Raw genomic sequence first — 18751 nt, 5'->3', positions numbered from 1 at the left:
TGTTTTATAACTCTTATTTTCCCAGTCTTAACTTGGCGTAGCAGGTGTGTACAGCCTTTTGGATTCTCTGGGCCACACTGGAAGAAGAGTTGTCTTGGGCCACACATTAAATACATGGTGACACATAATCACAAAAAACATCTCATAATGTTTCAAGTGAATTTACAACTTTGTATTGGGCTGCATTCATAGCCATCGTGAGCCGTGTGCAGCCTGCAGCCTGCAGATCGGACACCTCTGGTAGGGAAAGCAGATGCTGACTCGTCTGGGAACTTCTGTAACTCTGAGTATATCCTAAGTGCATGAAAAGTGTATTTTTCCAAGAAAGAGGCTCAGGTGTCACTCAACCCCTACTGTCCTCGTTAATCTCAAAAAAGAACCAACTGGCTGTAAAAGTAACCATTTTAAAAGTTTATTTCAAGGCTTTGAGATTTCTAGTTACTTTTCCAAAATGAAAAAAAAAAAGTAAGATGGAACGCTATGTTTCTTTTCAGTACACTGGAGTCTTGCCCAAATTCTACCAAAATTACTTTTTGACGTGGACGAATTAAAAGGGAAATGGTTTGCTTTGCTACTCGGTTTTCATTTCTTATATTTGAATTAGTATAATTATTGAATACATATTACATTGTAAGGTAGTGAGATTTTATTAACTTGCCCTATGAGGCAAGCAGATTGTTATATGTATCCTTGAGGTTTGTTTGAAAATGTAAGCCAAGAAAGTATAATACTGTCAGAATGTTGTACTCCAAGACCCTCCCATTATACATGGACTGGAGATTATAGGAAGTGAACATAGAATTACATCTTCATATTTACCTTATTGACTCTGAGTAGAAATACAGATCCTTTGACTGACAGGGCGTGACTGAGATGCTCATTTTATTGGGGTTGCTTGGTCTGTCCCTGAAGAAGGAATGGAATAGGTATGGTCAACTGCATTGTTTTGCATGTTTAAGGCATAGTGGGCTATCTGAATATCCAAATATTCTGTTTGATATATAATATATAGGTGACCAATTTTCAAAGATCAGCACATAAAATACACTTAACCATAAAACTGCATGGAACAAAATTTAAACTTTACTTGAAGCCTGGTTGTTTGGAAGGCATATGTAGGCATTGTTATTACTGTAGGGTCTTTCATACCAGTATCCGTTATAGCTGTATGGGAACATATGAAAATACCTGTTAGTATAATTGTATAAGTTGTAAAATCTGGTAGTTTTTACTGAGAAAAAGTATTAATGCAGTGAAAGTATTAAGTAGAATTACTCAGTGGTTTTGTTACCAAATCTAGTAAGTTTTAATTCTCAGGTTTCCTATTGTTGCTATAAATGTTATTTCCTCTGAAACAAGTATGTATTCATACCAAGCGTACTTAGTTTAGTAATTATCCCTTCAACGTTATAATCCCTATATTCTGTTTCTAGTAGAAATCATATGTATGTTCATGTGCCTGTATACAAAACAGTATAAATATATAACCAGGTTATCTGGTTAAATATATTAACCAGATTGTCATGGTGGGAGCCTACACCATGACAAGTATGGGCTCCCATACCTGCATTTTCTGTTGCCGATTAACACAAAGCTGCCTTGTATTATTATTTATATCATGACACAAAGAAGAATAACATTGCTGGTCATAGTATTGTTCCTGTGTTTCTTTCTACTCTCTGTGGATAACATGCTGCATGCCAGTTCGATGTGCAGGTCTCTCTCCTGAAAAAACTCTTAAATCCTACACCTGTGTATTGAGTGTCTTCTACATGTCATGTGTTCTGGGAACTTCACATGTGTGAGTGAACACAATAAACAAAAGCCCTGCTCTCGGAGGACTTAAATTCTAGTCATTTTTCACTCTACGTCTTCTTGTTAAATTTTGCCTGTCCTTCAAATTATAGCTCAGGGACTCTTCCTATGACCTTGCCCCCAGATATGACTAGGTCACTCCTTTGTATGTTTTATTCTAGAGAACTTACCATAGTTTTAACTGAATTTTTATTTGTGTGATCTGGACTTGTCTCCTCCTCCAGGAGGACAGAGATGTGACTGTGCTCATTTCGGTGTCTCTGTCACCTGGCATAGTGACTGGCACATGGTTGGTCTCACTAAATAATTATTGATGAAATGAATAAATGCCCCCAAAGACATTATTAAATAGTATCTAAATGAGCATTTCCACCTAAATTTTTATGTAAATCATATTCCCTCTTTGTTGAGATATAATGCCAGCATCAGAACTTACTGTTTACAATTGTATAGTCTTTAAAAACTATATAAGTTGTTTAGGGCCATGTTGGTTGTAAGTCAATAATTGATTCATCATCAGTTTGAGAAGTGTTTTGTCCCTATTATGTACCAAAGCCACACTAGGCATGAGCCAACTGCTTTACTGAAAACAGGTTTGCTCCCTGGATTTGTGGAGCTTACCATGGAGGGGACGGATGCCACCCCACAGCTGTGGAGACTTGGTGTATGAAGTGATTTGTGTGTACAGGCCTGTGTTCTCCCCACAGGCAATGAAATGTTGTACTGACAACAAGAGGGTGTCTAGAATGGAAAGGATCTTGACTTGTTTTACTCACTGAAGTTACCGAGAATATTTTCATTTGAATATTTCTGTTTGACTTAGAAATATGTAAAGTAAACTTCCTCCTTCAGGGTAGCCTTCAAGCTTTGCTTCCCTAATGTACATCATCAGACATAATTCATCTTTCTATCCCCGTTTAAAAGATCTTGAAGTGTAGCTCATTTTACAATCTGCATTCTCAGTTTGACCTCACCACTCATTGTTCAGGCAGCAGTATCATTTATAAGTAATGCTTTAATTGTGAGTGTAATTACCTTGATGATTAGAGGATCATTGAAGTATTAAAAGGACTGATATTGAAAGGTCTAACAGCTTTGTTTGCTTGAAATAAGGCCTGTAATATGTGGCTTTTTGCTTAAGAACAATGCTTAAGAACATTGAAACTGCAAAGGTACTTACCATCTTTTACCACCAATCAAACCCTATTTCGATATGCAAGGAAATGAGCTGTATAGTTTTGTTGCCAGTACCACCCAGCTCCTACGGTTTTATGATTTACACTGAGGTCTCGAGTTTGTTAGCTAAGCCAATGAAATAAGCCACATTACAGGTAAGGACAAAATCAAGTGATGTGTTTGCTGCTGTTTTTCGGAGAGGAGTTTCTTTCTTGGTGCTGGTGTCTGAATTTTTCTTTCTCTCTTTTCTGTCTCATTCCTGCTATTCCTTTGGAGAAGAAGGGGTCCACACCGAGGAGCTGGACAGTGAACTAGGTAAACCCTCCAGCCTGCTGCTGTTGCATGACTTGTCCTGAATGGTTTTGTCTCCAATGAATTGCTTAACCTCTCACTTTCTTTAGTTTACACTTCTCCAAGTATGATTTTCATTCCAGTTTATCCACGAAAGGTCAATCTTGCAACACGTGCCTAACTGCAGGCATCATGCAGAGTTGTAGTAAATTACGTCTGCAAAGAAAAAGTCTGAGTGAATTGAGAATACAATGAGAGTGAGCAAATAGTTACTAGGTATTCTTGTATATTGAAGATTAAGAAAAAACTGAGGGGAAAGATCCTTGCCTTGTCCCTTGAACTCTCTCATGTAACCCATCTCGGCCTCATTTCGTTGTTTGTGTGGTGTGGGTAGTTATCTACATAGGTAATACAAAAAAAGCAAAGCAAAACAAGCAAAACTCTATCAGACTAATCCAAGGAGTGACAGTAACTTCAGTGATTCTTAACTGAATAAATAGTTAATATTTTCAGTATTATGTTGTTATTAAGTCATTGGCCACATGTTTGTAACTGTAGTTGAATGGCTTGAAAACCAGATGCTGTGTTTGGTTGTGTAGACCACTTTCCATAGAATGTGTGTATCTATGTAAATCGAGTTTTTACTGCCCCAGCTAGTGTAGATGGGAAGTAATTTACATTAGCAGAAGATGCCAAACTCTTTTATCTTTGCTGCTGGAACATATTGAATGCTGTTCCCTAAGTTAGCTGTTTTACAGTTCGGCTTTGAACAATGTTAATATCAGTTTGCATTCCATCTGATTCCTCCCCAGAAGGATAGATGAGAAAGCTCAGATTCTGGCTAACTGTACAAGAAAGCCTTGGCTGATTAAAAATTGACCATAGTATATTTTTAAAATAAAAAATTATTTGACATCACTATGAATGGAACTATAGTGAGATCATTGAATCAGCCTAGCATTTTCAAGATTGCCTTAACTGAAAATAATATTTAATAGAGATGAGTATTTTCATTCAGTTTTGTTATATAGATGAAGGTAATCATAGTTGACTAGAGTTATGATATACTAGAATTTAGCTCTGCTCTTCTTCATGTTTAGAACAAATCCTATGGTAATTGGTGGATATGCCAATGATGGTTGATAACCATTGATAGATCTATTTTTAAACATGATTAATAAGTTGTCCTTGTGATCACTATAGTAGGAATGACTTGAGGTTCAACCTATGTAATAGAACAATTGAGCCCTGGCTGGTGTAGCTCAGTGGATTGAGCGCGGGCCTGCAAACCACATGATCACGGTTCGATTCCCAGTCAGGGCACATGCCTGGGTTGCAGGCCAGTACCCAGCAGGGGACCCACAAGAGGTAACCACACATTGATATTTCTCTCCCCCTCTTTTCCCTTCCCCTCTAAACATAAATAAATAAAATAAATAAATAAATTTAAAAAATAGAAAATTGAAGCTAATTTTATTTTTTAAAAACTTTCAGTCCAGTGATATTAGATAAAGTCAATGAAAAAGAAAGAACTAGGTTTTCCAGACATAAAATGAGTGCGTTAATCACTTGTTGAACCAATTGGAACCACTCTTGCTGCCTGTCTAATATGTGTGTGTGGCTGGTGGAAACAATATGGCCCAGTACTCAGCACAGTTTAATTTGCTTCTGTGCAAGTCTGAATGTTGAAAGAGGCGTCTTTCCTCTTTAGGAAAGAGGTGCCTGTTTTCTTTTGCCCCAAGTAACTGTAATATTGTTGCAATTTTCCCATGATCTTATGGACTCTAACAAATGAATTTGAGCGGCTGCATAGTATCCATCATGTCTGCAGTTCTGGGTGGTGGTTTGGAAACAGGGGACTGTCTTGTTAAGGTTGCCTGGCCTCAAATCTCCCCTCACTGGCTTCATGACCTGGGGCAACTCATTCACCTCTTAGCTTCCCTTTCCTTATCTGTAGAGAAGCTGAAAGAGGACCTCCCTTGGTGCTGGTTGAGGAGACTTGATGTGTTTTAATATCTGTGCCTGTGATCAACTCATATTGTTTTTACCAGTTTTATTATTTATTTTTAATTGTATTTTCCCATGACCATTTAGTTCTTTTATACCTCTCAATTTTATTATTTATTACCAAATTCCCTCTTTTCGGACTTTTCAATACTACCTTATGGTACTTTTTGCCTTTAGTGTGGGACAGGAGAGGAGCTTATATACTGTAGAAATGTCCCAAATGTGTCCTTGTAGGTAAAGTAGAAAAGAGGATTTTCTACTCTGATTTTTGCCTGCACATGTCCACCATAAAGAGTGGTGTACACACACACACACACACACACACACACATACACACACACTTCTTTTGCATTCACTCCAGAATCTGTTGATAAGCTCATTGTCCACTTTTGTAATAAGAGGATCCTGATCTTAAGCAAGGCAACTAACTATCAGGTTTTCAGGGAAAAATTCAATTCCAGGTTTGAAAAGGAAACCCTCTCTATACATATAGTCTGCCTCTGAGAGGTAGGGTGTTGGCATGGGTGTTGGAGAAAGATCATTTGATTATAGAGTTGTCATTTCTTAACTCTGTTGTTGGATCAGGGTCAGTAGCTCCATTATGCACTTTTGGTTTACAGGATTTGTGACGTCCTCTGTGATAACCAATATCTCCCTAGAAGTGAAAGGCACGTGCAACCTTCTTTTGGAATTATAGGGTATTCTTATGCTGAAACCAACTAGGAGAGCTTGAGAGGAGGAAATGAAGTATCTTCATTTCCTTTCAAAACTGTGTCACAGTTTTGAAGTTTATCTCTGATTATGAACATGACTTTCAACCTGTATGCTGATGAATCCCTTTGGAAAAGAACTTAGAACATTTGACTGGTCCATGTTTACTTTTGTGGCAATGATTAGCACAATGCGAGGTTTACCAAGGCAAGAATAGCAAGCGGGCCATACAGATCTGTCCAGTTCCTCATCTCCTTTCCCAGAACAGCTATCTGAGCCCATGCGCCAGCAAGGTGCTATGCAAAATGTTTTACAAACATCCCCGTATCATCTGCAGTCAACCTTTGTGGTAAATCCAAGAGGAAGGCCTGCTTCCAAGATGTTGAATAGTCCAACTCTCCAGATCTGTGAGGTGCTGGAGCTGAGGTTCATCTCAGACCTGGGCAACCCCATGGGCCTGGCGGCCTGGCCTCTGTGACAGGCTGTTCAGTCTGAACTGATGTCCAGCAGTTGTTAAACGAGGCAGGGAGGGCAGTGTGGCTCTTTGGGCATCTTCAGAGTGTTGAGTAAAAAAAGTCACGTCATCTTTTTCTAAGCTTTAACATTTTCTATTTTCAATTTTTTAGAACTAAATGGCAAATTAAAGGACAAACATTTCTATTTTAAGCAGCAGGGGACTAATTCCTATAATTAAATTAATTGACATTTTGGAAGTGAGAAATCAAAATCTTCCTTTTAAATTTTAAATGAAGTTTCATTGAAAAACGGAAAAAATTTTGGCATTTGCTAGTCTGTCCCAGAAGATGTGTTTAAATTTATAAGAATCCAGAAACCCTCAGTGACCAGCCTCATTCTCTTTGTTGACTGGGTGACAGGACCAAGTCAGGAGTGGCACCTTGTGCCCTCTCAGGCCGCCATTGGGTGCTTGGTGTGTGGAGTTTGAGCCGCCTGCTCAGATGGCACACTTGTGGATTATCTTCATGGCCTGGTGCCTAGCACATTCTCAAGCAGACAGTAGGCACTCAACAAATGTTTAACTACTAATAGTGGAATGAACTGAATTTTTATCATTTTCCCTATTTTATCTAGAGATAATAGAGCCAAATGTGTAAGGCTGCAGAGTTTGAGAAGAGACTTGGTTCATTAAGCAGAGTGTGGACCCTCATACTCACCCGTTCTTCTGCCCCCCGCCACAGCAAGCATAGGACTGTGCACCAGGTTGCATTGTTTAATATTCAGTTTCCTAGCTTTTGGAAATATTTTTCTGGTTCATTTTAATTTAAATGGTAATTTCCAGCTTTTTAAGGGGAAAGCATTTTCCCAGTATTTGATCTGTATTAGTTCACAAGACTGGGTATAAAAATGCAAAGTTTTATCAACATCTGCAAATTGGACTTTTCTTTGCATTTTTAGTAGTTTACATCTCCCAGAATATGAAGACTTATTTAAAATCCACTGGGTTTTTTTTTTATTTAGAAGAAAGGAGGAAAACCATATCTCTTTGTTTGCAAAACCTGTGAAATTAATGTGTTTTGATGTACAGGCAAATTTGAGCAAAACATAAATTTTAAGCAGTTGGCCTGTGTGTTTGGGTGACGTGCAGGACCCCATTTCAGTTGGAACTGTTTGTGACATATGTAAGCCTTGGTGAAATAGTCACTGTTTGAAAATAGTAATCAAATGATTCCTTGAATTTTAAAAAATCTAATATTTCAAAATAAGTGACATTTCAAGAGTTTGTAATATTCCATTCAAGCTGGTCTTAATGGCTACTTCCAGGGACAGTGGATGACTTTGGAGCACTGTTTTATATAAGCTTGCCTTAACTATGTATCTGTGTGTGTATCTGGGTGGCTTTCGAATTAGGTTGAGTAGTTGTTCTCTGCCTGAAAGAGTTGCTTGACGACACAAAACAAATAGCCTGGTTGCTTCTTTCACCAAGTCAGATGATCTACTGCAGAGGGCCTTTTCACAGTAGATTCTTGTGACAGAACTCACTGTTACCCAGCTAATCAAGTTCCAGCCTTTGATACGAAACCTTACAAAGTGAAGTCTAGTAGAACACAGTTGAGTTTACAGAAAGGCATGTGCATGTGCCAAAACCATTTACCACCATATTTAAAGGAAATAAAATCTAGTTAGTTCTTGGAGAGCAGGACCTGTGTTTCTGCTTTTGTAGGCAAGCTGCTGGTAAAGATAGGCCTGCCTGAGTGTAGCGATCTGAGTGATGGGTGCGTGCAATTCAAAAACCCAGTGCAATGTGGACATTTTTACTTACTCAGTAGCATTGTAATTAGGAATAAGGAGAAGTTCAGTTGTAAATTTTATTTTATTGCAGGAAGAGAAAAATAGCACTATTTTGTTGAACATGAAAAGAAACTAATTTTTATTGAATTTGCTTTTGTGTTAACATAGTGTAAAAATAAAATTAGAAAACTATAAATATTTAAAATAGCAATTAGGCATTCAAGGCAAATTTAACTCTGTTTTTATTAAAATCTCATTTAATAATTGACTTAGAACAAAGGCACCTGGAACTACATATTATTAAGCTTCATTTGCTCAAGTAAAATATAAGTAAATACTTGTTCTTCATATAGAAAAATACATTGATAAAATAAAAACAATGGTTGCTTTGCTTTTAGGACACACAGCTTTTATTGTATTTAAAATACTTTTATGAGTTTTGTCTTTTGCCTAACTTGTTGAAAATCCCTAGGCTCTTTAAGAATATGCTCTTCTAAGAAAAAAGGAATATGCTCTTCTTACTCTGAATATTCTTTTACTTTTCAGAACTGCCTGCTGGTTGGGAAAAGATTGAAGACCCTGTCTATGGTATCTACTATGTAGAGTGAGTGTCCCTTGATCCACACTTTAGTTTGTGCCTTCTGTCATTATGTACATTTATGCTGTTCAGAATTTGCCATTATAAAATATAAAGTAAATAATGATAATAACATAATTTTATAATGAAAATATGTCTACTTTCATGAATGAGAAACTATTCAGCTAATCTGGAGGGAGCAAATTATATTCCACAATTCATGAGGGCCATAGCTGTGTCTTTTGTGTACCACTGCATTACTGAGGCCCAACGTAGTCCTGGTATATGGGAGGTGCTTAGTAAGTGTTAGTTGAATGGATGAATGAGTGAGAAAAGCAAAAATTTAATAGACCAAATGAGTAGGGACTATTTCAGGAGGACGACCTGATTGCCTGCATTTTGCCCTGCCCAAGTCTGAGCTTGTCAGAATTACTTATTTATTCATTCAGACTTTATTGGGTCAGACAGATCTTAATAATGTATGAAATGTTGCCAAGATAAAAAAGGAAATTGAGGACTAGCCTAACCTGCAAGGTCTTGTATGCCTCTTTGTCTCTCCTGTGCCTGAGGACCATACATGTGGTTCCTGTGCATTTTTAAGAGTCTCGAGCCCTCATCATGACCTCTATACTGTGCTCCTTATTCTAGCACCAGCCACAGACTTTGTCTTCCTCCAACCTGTTGGTTAGTAGGATGACACCAATGAAAATAAAAGAAACCCAAGTGATTAAACATTGAATAAATATGCTTTATATCATTTCCTCTGCGGAAGATGAGAAATAACTAATAAAAGATCCTTTGAAAGAAACAAATGCCATATGAATGTCCTGTCATCATAATTCTACCTGCCACAATAAAATAACTGACAGGCTTTCTGTCCCACACGCTGTTGGCAATGAGAAGTCGTTTGTGTAATATCCTGGACATAAGAGCATAGGATGTGAAAACATTGGGTCGTAAAATGCTCAGCATCTTATTGTAAAAAATTATGCGTACAATATAGCAAGTGTCCTTGGCCTTTACTCACATTGCCCACTATTTTCCTAACAGGGAGGATGGTGATTTGGGGCGTCAGAAAGGCAAGCTCAGTCATTTCTCTGACCTTTGTAAAATAAAATTCCTTTGTGTGCTCAACAGATCATCCTTCTCGCACATGTACAGTGAGGTTCTTGCCTAATTGGGGCTCATTTTGAGTGCTTCTTCAGCTGTGTATTAACCGAAAAGGAATGGGTAACACAGCTTTGATGAAGAGATTTGGTTTAAGTGGCAAGTTGTTTTCCGACTCTACGCTTTGCCTTCCTGTATCTTTTCAGATTTAATGCCTTGTTAATGTTAGAGTATGTATTAGCATGAAATTGTCTACAAGAATTAGGAAAGAAACAAGCTGTCCTACAATAGAAATTAAGGGTAGTCTATCCAACTTATTCGATTCTAAATAATTATATAATTGTTATGTTCCCAAATTTCTGATGAAGTATGATTTTGATGAAGAAAAGTACGAATAGGTTATGCTCATGTGTATTTATATAATTTGTGTGTACATATACCTACACTAAATATGGCCATATCAAAAAACCATTTATGTATTCATATTGTGTGTTTGTGTGTGTGTGTTTTGCCATGGCCTTATTAGTTTTAGGACCATCTGAAGTATGTGGGTCTTTGTCACTTTGCACATATCACACTTAGGTTAGTTACATTTGGAGTCTTTTTGCCTAAGGCTTATACTTTTAATCCTGACCCCATGTCTGTTGATCAGAATAGTTGACAGATGTTGTACAGTACTTCTTTGAACTTTACTGTTTGGGTGAGTGCAGATGCATCCATGAATTCTGTCATGGAAGGTTAGACGGCAGTTCTGGCATCATATGTTACCGAATCCTCACATCTCTGTTTTAATCTCATTTTTAAATAATTCTATAATGTATTTCTTGTTGAATTAAAGCAGTTTACCCCATCAGGTGATTCCTTGAGCATTTGGGAGTTCTGGGATTTGAAAGCAGGCAGACCTGAGCTTGTCTGCCTCTTTACTATTTACTAACTTTGTTATGTTAGGTGAGTTATTACTTAACTGCTCAGAAATTTACTTATTTTAATCCATAAAACATAAATAATAATAATAGGACTTAACTCCTGGAATTTATTAAATATTTTAAAATAAAATGTGCATAAATCTTACAACACAATTCTGGTACATACAAGCAGTCAGTATTGGAAATCATTGTTCTTTCCTCTACCTAACTGCACACTTGACACAAGATGGTCAGCAACTCAGACCACCTGCTTTGCTCAGGCACTACTCATGGGAGTTCGCCTGATTGGCATTTTGCTTGTGGGATGAAATGCTTTCTAACTAGGTACTGTCTGCCTCCTGCTCCAGCCACATCAACAGGAAGACACAATATGAGAACCCAGTTCTAGAAGCCAAACGGAAGAAACAGCTTGGGCAGCAGCCACAGCAGCCGCAGCAGCAGCAGCCGCAGCAGCAGCAGCCGCAGTCAGAAGGTTTGCTCTCTTCCCATCTATGGGCTGAGGAGTGCAGGGCAAAGCCTTGGCGCTGACACCCCCATGTGGTCAGAACTGGCCTGCACGGTCAAGTCCTCCTGCTGCCCGGAGGACTTGATGTCCTGCTCGGAGGAATGCAGAGCTGCCAGAGTCCCTGCCCTAGAACCCAGATGGGTCGGTCAAGTGGGAGACCCCATTCACAGGCACCAAAATTTCCACTTTAATTTAGAAAGGACCTTTAATTTAGATTGGAGAACTTTCTGATAGTGAAAGAATTTTTTTTTCCAGCAAGCTTTGCATAGCAAATGGAGTTTAAGTCTAAACCACTGTTTAGTACCTTAGCGGGAAGTTACCAGGTATGAAACTGACTTTTGCTTTTAGTGAGATTACATGCAAATATCACAAAAAACTGATGATTCGGCAGCTTTTTAAAAATTGCAAGTTAATTCATGCTCTCTGTAAAAATATGAACAATTCAGGAGCGTAGAATATGAAATTTTCCCCTACTTGTTCCCAACCCATTCTTATAGGTAAAAACTGCACATAGATTTTCTAGGGATATAAAAATATGCATGTTTTCGCAAAAAATAAGATAATATTTTATATGTGTATTCAGTGGGTTGGCCAAAAAGTTTGTCAAGGTTTTTCGTTTCTCTGTGAGATGGCTCTAGTAGCACTTAGTTTTCTATAACTTCATTCAAAATGATTTTGTTAGACTGCATTGTAACAGCTGTTATATAAGCGTGTATTCACAAAAAAACTTAATCAAATTTGGTGAATTTTTGTGTAGTCATTTTAATATTGAAGGAAGAAAGTATACAACATTTTTAGCATATTATGCTTTATAATTTCATGGAGGGTAAAAATGCACCTGAAACACAAAAATAGATTTGAACAGTATATGGAGAAGGTGCTGTGACTGATTGTGTCAAAAGTGACTTGCGTAGTTTCATGCCGGAGATTTCTCTCTGGATGATGCTCCATGGTTGGGTGGACCAGTTGAAGTTGACGGCAGTCAAATTAAGACGTTAATTGAGAACAGTCAATGTTACATCACATGGGAGATAGCCAACATGCTCAAAATATCCAAATCAATAACATTTTGGGTAAAAATGGAAAACGTGTCTTTCATTTTATGGAAAAACCTAAATGAACTTTTTGGCCAACCCAATATTTAAGTTTTGTGACCTGTTTTTTTCACTTAAATATATTCCTTGCACATATTTCAAAGTTGGTTAATATTGACTTATCTCACACTTTTGAATGGCTGCCTTATAGTCTATTATATAAATGTCACCACTTCATTTAGCCATCTGTTTATCAATAGATGCTTAGGCTCTTCCCAGTTTTTATTCCACTCTTTCAAAACAATCGGCTTAATACACTCTCACTATAACACATGAATGTCAAGTATAGCACTTTTTATAATATTGCATATAATAAAAATAGATCATAGATGGAAGTAGGCATACTTTTTCTGCAAATGGGCGTGCAGCAAATTTTGAGGCCTCTGTTCATGCAGTCTCTTTACGACTCCTCATGCTGTCTGTAGCTGGGTAGGAATAACTAGTATATAACAGGCAGGCCTGTTTCCCAGTGCTGTCTTATATCTAGACACTGAAATTTAGCCTTCACTTAATGTTCATGTGTTATGAAATATCCTTCATTCTGTTTTCAACCATATAAGCCATTACGGACTCACAAGCTGTATAAAATCAGGCATTAGGCCCAGTTTGGCCCTTTGGCTATAATTTGCTAACCACTGCTAGAGACTATTTTTTAGAGAGATAAAAAGAGAGAATGCTCACCTATTGAAAAGTTCTTTCTACCTCAATTTCTTTTCTATTTTTTAAAAAATATTTTTTTAATATTTTACCTCAGCTGGTAAAACTTAGTAGTGTTAGTGGAGTTTGGGGTATGGGAATGTTCCGTTGAGTATGTGAGCTGAGCTGGAAAGGAACTTTAGGGTAAATGTCAAGGGTCACTCACTGAGTTATTTCTGGGTCTCCAAGGGGAACGAGACTACAGTGAGGGACCAGTTTGGAGTTCAGAGATGATAGGAGAGAGCACCTTAGCACATTCACTGTCACTACCTCGGCTGGCTTAGCAGCCAAGCCCATGCCTCAGCTGTGTTACATAAGTGTTTTCCTTACTGGGCTGACTTTAGTTGCCTGGATCTTTTCAGATGTTTTTGACTTGGTTTCACTTTGGAGTCTCCAGCCAGAGAAAACTAGAGATTTATTGATTATATCATAATATTTCTATCCACAAGGTCTTAGGAAAAAAAGGACAGAGAGAGAATCTTGAAATTCTTAACATAGAGTAGAATCAAATACCTTTTTTTAAAATACCTTTTAAAAAAAAAAAGGTTATTGGCCCCTGGTTTTATTGGTTTGGGCAGTTTTATAATGAAGAAAAAGGTGAATCCTAAGTGAGCTATTTATTTCCTGTCTTGCAGAATGGACAGAAGACCATTCCTCGCTCGTGCCTCCTGGTATTCCCAACCACCCCACAAGCAACCCCGAGCCTGCCAGAGTTGCTCCACTTCAGGGTAAAGGGTTTTTATAATCACATCTTTGTTTCAGCTCAAAAACCTGATTTTTAAAGGCACTTTAAGGAGTGGAATCTTGTAACTCCCAACTCATTCTTTTGATAGTAAAAACCATAATGATTGAAATTCTAAATATATCACTAATCAGAATTGTCAGAAAAAGATTAGAAACTCTTCTCTATGAATTTCTCCAGCTATTTGTAGTGCTATAAAATTAATGACTACTCGTCATCAAGGATCCATTAAGCCAGGATTTCTCAACCCCCGCACAGTTGACATTTGGGGCCAGATAATGCCATGTCGGGGCTGTCCTGTTGGATGGTTAGCATACAGGGTCTCACCCACTAGGCTCCAGGACCACCCTCTCCCTGTTGTAACAATCAGACGTGTCTCAATGGTGTCATCCAGAGTGGTGAACCATTGATTGAGAGACCACAGATAGTTAACAATTTTGTTAAATACGGTAAATTGAAAACTAAGCATTAGATATTTCAAGATTCTAGTCAACATATTTGCTTTTACCCAAAACTTTTCTGTACATTTAAAATGGTTTGATACTGTTTTACATTATCATCTCTGATTCTTGCTGCAGTTTTGGCATTTATACACGTTTTACATTTCGTGGGGGCTTACTTTTCTGTAGTCACAAAAAGTTTGATAACCTAGAGAGGCTCATTTTTGAAAATTGAAAGCTCCCAAATCTTGCTACTTTCAGGCCTCATTACTCTTCAGTGTTAAAAAAGGTTCTCGGGTTGTTTAATTTTTTTCTTTTAAATAAGAAAAATAGAACAAGCATCATATTTGATAGAGTTGAGGAAGGTTTGTGGTACAAAACTGTTAAAAAGACTATAAAATGTGTTCTCCATTTTTAGAGAGATATAAATAAGTAGAATAAGTATTTTCTCTAATTTTGATTCCTCCATTATAATTATCATAAGAAAGAAATTGTTTCCCTGGTAGCCGATATTGTCATGAGATTGGTATTAATATCAACTTATGTAAAATAATTTCTGCTGGTTTGGGTATACTTTTTATGATGATAATGGTTTTAATAAAGATATAACAGTAGGTAATAACATTAATTAATATCAACATGATTGTGGCCTTCTTCATATTTTTAAATATAGAACTTTTTCAGCAGCCTCATGTTGTCTCATTTCCCCCTCTCCTGGTAAGTTAGCTACACTGCCTCTTCAGTGCCTTGAACCAGCAGAACTTAGACCGCGTCAGAGCCTTTGCATATGCTATTCCCTCTGCAGCTGTCTTTTCCTGCTGGTGTGTGCTAACTTCTACCCATCTTAGGTTATTGCTAGATTCTTCTTTTATATTCAGTCTTCCCAACTTATTCTCATTTATAGAATTTAACAGTTTATAATTGTTTCTTTGTGTTCAGCTATTTGACAATAGTTTTCTCTTTAGACTTTAAATCCCACAGAGCAGGAGACTATTTCACCATAGGGTATTCCAAACTAGGCAGAGTTCCTTTGATACCAATTCATTGTGGAGTGAAAGAATGTAGGTGTATATACGTACATGCATACATATATACTAAGCAGCCCAGCTTCCTTAAAGAATTGTCTTAGAAGTTAAATAAATAAAGCTTTAAAGGTTCAAATCTGGGTGCCTAAAACTTAGTGCACCGATGAGGTAAGGGTCCAAAGTTACTTACCTGTGTTAGAAGCTTCATCTCAGATTCCTTCTTCTTTCTTCTAGACCTTCTTTCCTTTATTTTCTTCTTTGACTCTCTTCATTCCCAGTTGGGTTTGGGATTTGGGAGAGACTCACTGCACTCTCCCTGGGGACCATGTAGATTCTTCCAGCCATTCTCCTATGCATCTCCATGCTGAGCCTGGTCTTTAACAGTTAATTGCACCATGGAAGCTATACTGGACAGCGGTGGTGTCCAGGGCCTTTACACAGTAGTGCCAAGAATGGTTCCAACCTGACAGGGAAGCAGCCACCTAAAGGGTGTTCAAAAGCAGATTTGAGGACCAAGATGCAGAGGATTCTGATTCACTGAGTCTGGGGCAGGTTCTGAAAATGAGTATGTTTAATAAAGAGCTACACAGTGAGATTATCTCCCATAACCAGATATTACAACTGGCAGCTAACCAGGACCTCCTGGAAAATGGCATGTACCACAGGGCTACAGCAGAGAGAGCTCCAAATTCACTGCTTGTGGGTAGAAAGACATTGCTTTTCCCAAGCTTCATTAGCTGATGACCCTCCCATACATAAAACACAATAAAATGTGCATAGGTGTGAAACCCTCTGATCTTCCCTCCCTTTGTTAAGCCTTGAAAAGGAGATCGGTGGTCAGCTTCAAGCTTCAGCTAATGACTATAATGAATTTAAAACATACTAAGCTCAAAATATGTTAATGCCCTTTAAAAATTCATTCAGATAAACTGCCGGTACATTTTCACCTTTTCTAACTTTGCCTATAATAAGAGTGGAAAGCTTAAACACACACCCACCTCCTCTAGCCTTCTCAAAGACACGTTAAATCTCATTTCTTTGTGCTGCTGTTCATTTACTCATCCAGTGCATGTTTTTGGAGCACGTAAAATGAAAGGGACAGTGCTCTGCACACTGGCCGTACAAGAAGAGATCCGCACAGAATTTATATCTAGTGGTCCCATGTGTGTGCACATGTGCTGCCCCCACACAGGGGCAGGGACAGTGAGCCAAAATGCCAAACCAGTAAGTGAGACATAAGACTGTGTTGAGTGGCGATAAATGCTAAGAACAACAACAGAAAAAACAGAAAAGGGGATTGGAAATGTTGGAGAAGGCATTGCAATTTTTCATATAGCGGTCAGGAAGGCGTCTCTGGGAAGGTGATGGCTACTGGTGTCCTAGCGGTGTTCCCAGTATGCCCTCGCACAGCCTATCCACACACACCACAAAGTAATTTTGGGGGGTCATCTCACTTGTCCTCACTGGGTGATTGCCATGGCAGCTATGAATCATTACCATGCCATGACTCCCGCAAGCCTTGGCTGCAGTTTGCATGGCCTCCTGGTGCCTTGGCAGACAACCTTACACGGGGAACCTGCTGTGTCTTTGCTTCCTTTAGCCATGGTGATGGGGCCTGTCAAGCTTCCACCAGCCTTGGGACTTCCCCAGAGAGGAGGAGCTTGAGAAGCAGACTTGTGACTCCAATTTAAGAGGCAATTTAAAGAGCTTCTCTCTGTAAAAGCCTGAAGCTTTTGAAATATGCAAAGCTTTTGAGAAATGATATATGTTCCCAGAGACATTTTTTAAAAAGTCCTTTTAGTTAATGCTAACCAAAAATAACTTTCTGGGTGCCAGGCTCTGGAACAGGAGTTTTGGAGATTTTTTCTCCTGTTTTTTCTTAAATTTTTCCTAACATCTTTGATAGGAAAGACACAGGGCACATAGGGAAACTGTGGGAAGGACAAGATAGGAAGTATAATTAGGAGAATTGAAAGAGTCTGAGCTTCTGGGATAACCAGAGAAATTCCAGTAAGTTTCTAAATTACAGTGAAATGCCAACTAACAAAACACAAAACTGTTGGTTTCTGTACAACATGTTTTTTATGAATGTTTTCAAGAAAATTCAATAAAACCTTAGGCAGCATGTTTGGAGGTTATTTAGCTATATATCTGTCAATTTATTTTAAATAAAACAACTGAATTTGGAGTTATATGACTCTTGTTAGTGAGTATTTCACTTAGTTTAGGTTTTTACTTTGTTTTATTTTTTAAAATATTCCAAACCACTTTTCTAAACTTCTTTTATTTTTTAGTTTATTTGATTTTTGATGTATGGGTTTGAACTTGGGGCCTCATACATGACAAAGCATGCACTATACCACTGAGCTACCTCTAGACCCCTACATTTTTTTCAAACAATGCATTTTAGCAGCGTACATGTCTAGACTATTTAACAGATTGTTAAAAGTTGCAAATTAACGGAAAAAATCAGTTGAGTTTAGAATTTAAATCAAAGTAAAATTATAACTCTTTTCATTTTGAAAGTAGTGATTGTGATTTGCTAATAATTTTTAGCAAATTATTCTTTGTGACCATAATATGCTTCTTAGTATTGTCTATGTTTTTTCAGGAGGAGTTTTCTTTTTAATTAAAAGCTAAGCATTTTGCTGATTTGGTTTTACAAATGGGAGCCAACCTCAAAGCAATACATTAGAAGCTGTATTGCAAAGTATAAAAAATAACAACACAAGAGACGCAAAGCAAAGAGGCCCACTCTTTCTGTGAAGGGCCCTGTGGCAGCTCCACTGCTGTCAAACCACGTGAACTGAAACCATGGGCAGGTATCAGATGATGGACATCAGCTTGATTCTTCTCTTCGATTTCCTTTTGGATCTCCATGCTGACAGGCTGTCAGTTCCATGTGCCCCTCCTTAAACGAAGGGACCAAGAGTCACCCCAATTACGGAAATCGAGAGAGGACTCTTTTAGACACTTAGGTGCCTGAGTGCCCCAGCACAAGAGCTTGGAGAATTATCTGTAGTATCATCTCATATATAGTTCACCGTTTCACTCCTCATGACTTTATACTTTTCTTGTTTTAATCTAGGCAAACCCTTTTTTACACGAAACCCTTCAGAGTTGAAAGGCAAGTTCATTCACACAAAGCTGCGGAAGAGCAGCCGTGGCTTTGGCTTCACAGTTGTTGGAGGGGATGAACCTGATGAGTTTCTGCAGATCAAGAGCTTGGTCCTAGATGGTCCTGCTGCATTGGATGGCAAGATGGAAACAGGTAGAGAAACCGCATGACCCAATAGCATTCCTTGTGTGGTAAGACTTCTACCCAGCACTCAAACAGGACCAAACAGCAGCATGATTTCATGAGTTTATAAATCTCCTGTGAAAACTTCACA

At 38.1% G+C, this 18751-nt stretch overlaps 1 protein-coding gene across 17 annotated transcripts in view; it reads left to right on the top strand.

The window, feature by feature from the left end:
* Window positions 1–18751, top strand: part of MAGI1 (membrane associated guanylate kinase, WW and PDZ domain containing 1) — a 614474-nt gene that overhangs the window by 520231 nt on the left and 75492 nt on the right. For 7 of the 17 annotated variants that reach the window (XM_037040898.1, XM_037040888.1, XM_037040886.1 and 4 more), the window contains exons 7-11: window positions 3268–3306; window positions 8794–8851; window positions 11205–11329; window positions 13788–13880; window positions 18448–18630. In XM_037040898.1, the coding sequence (XP_036896793.1) occupies window positions 3268–3306; window positions 8794–8851; window positions 11205–11329; window positions 13788–13880; window positions 18448–18630 (498 nt within the window). The remainder of the gene's footprint in view (window positions 1–3267; window positions 3307–8793; window positions 8852–11204; window positions 11330–13787; window positions 13881–18447; window positions 18631–18751) is intronic. The other 10 variants (XM_037040897.1, XM_037040894.1, XM_037040891.1 and 7 more) reach the window with 2 other exon arrangements.

The sequence above is a fragment of the Sturnira hondurensis genome, unplaced genomic scaffold (assembly GCF_014824575.4).
Source record: "Sturnira hondurensis isolate 20B ecotype Veracruz unplaced genomic scaffold, ASM1482457v3 Scaffold0002840, whole genome shotgun sequence".
NCBI lineage: Eukaryota > Metazoa > Chordata > Mammalia > Chiroptera > Phyllostomidae > Sturnira > Sturnira hondurensis.
Note: the sequence above shows the minus strand (reverse complement) of the source record. Positions and strands in the feature narration are given on the sequence as shown.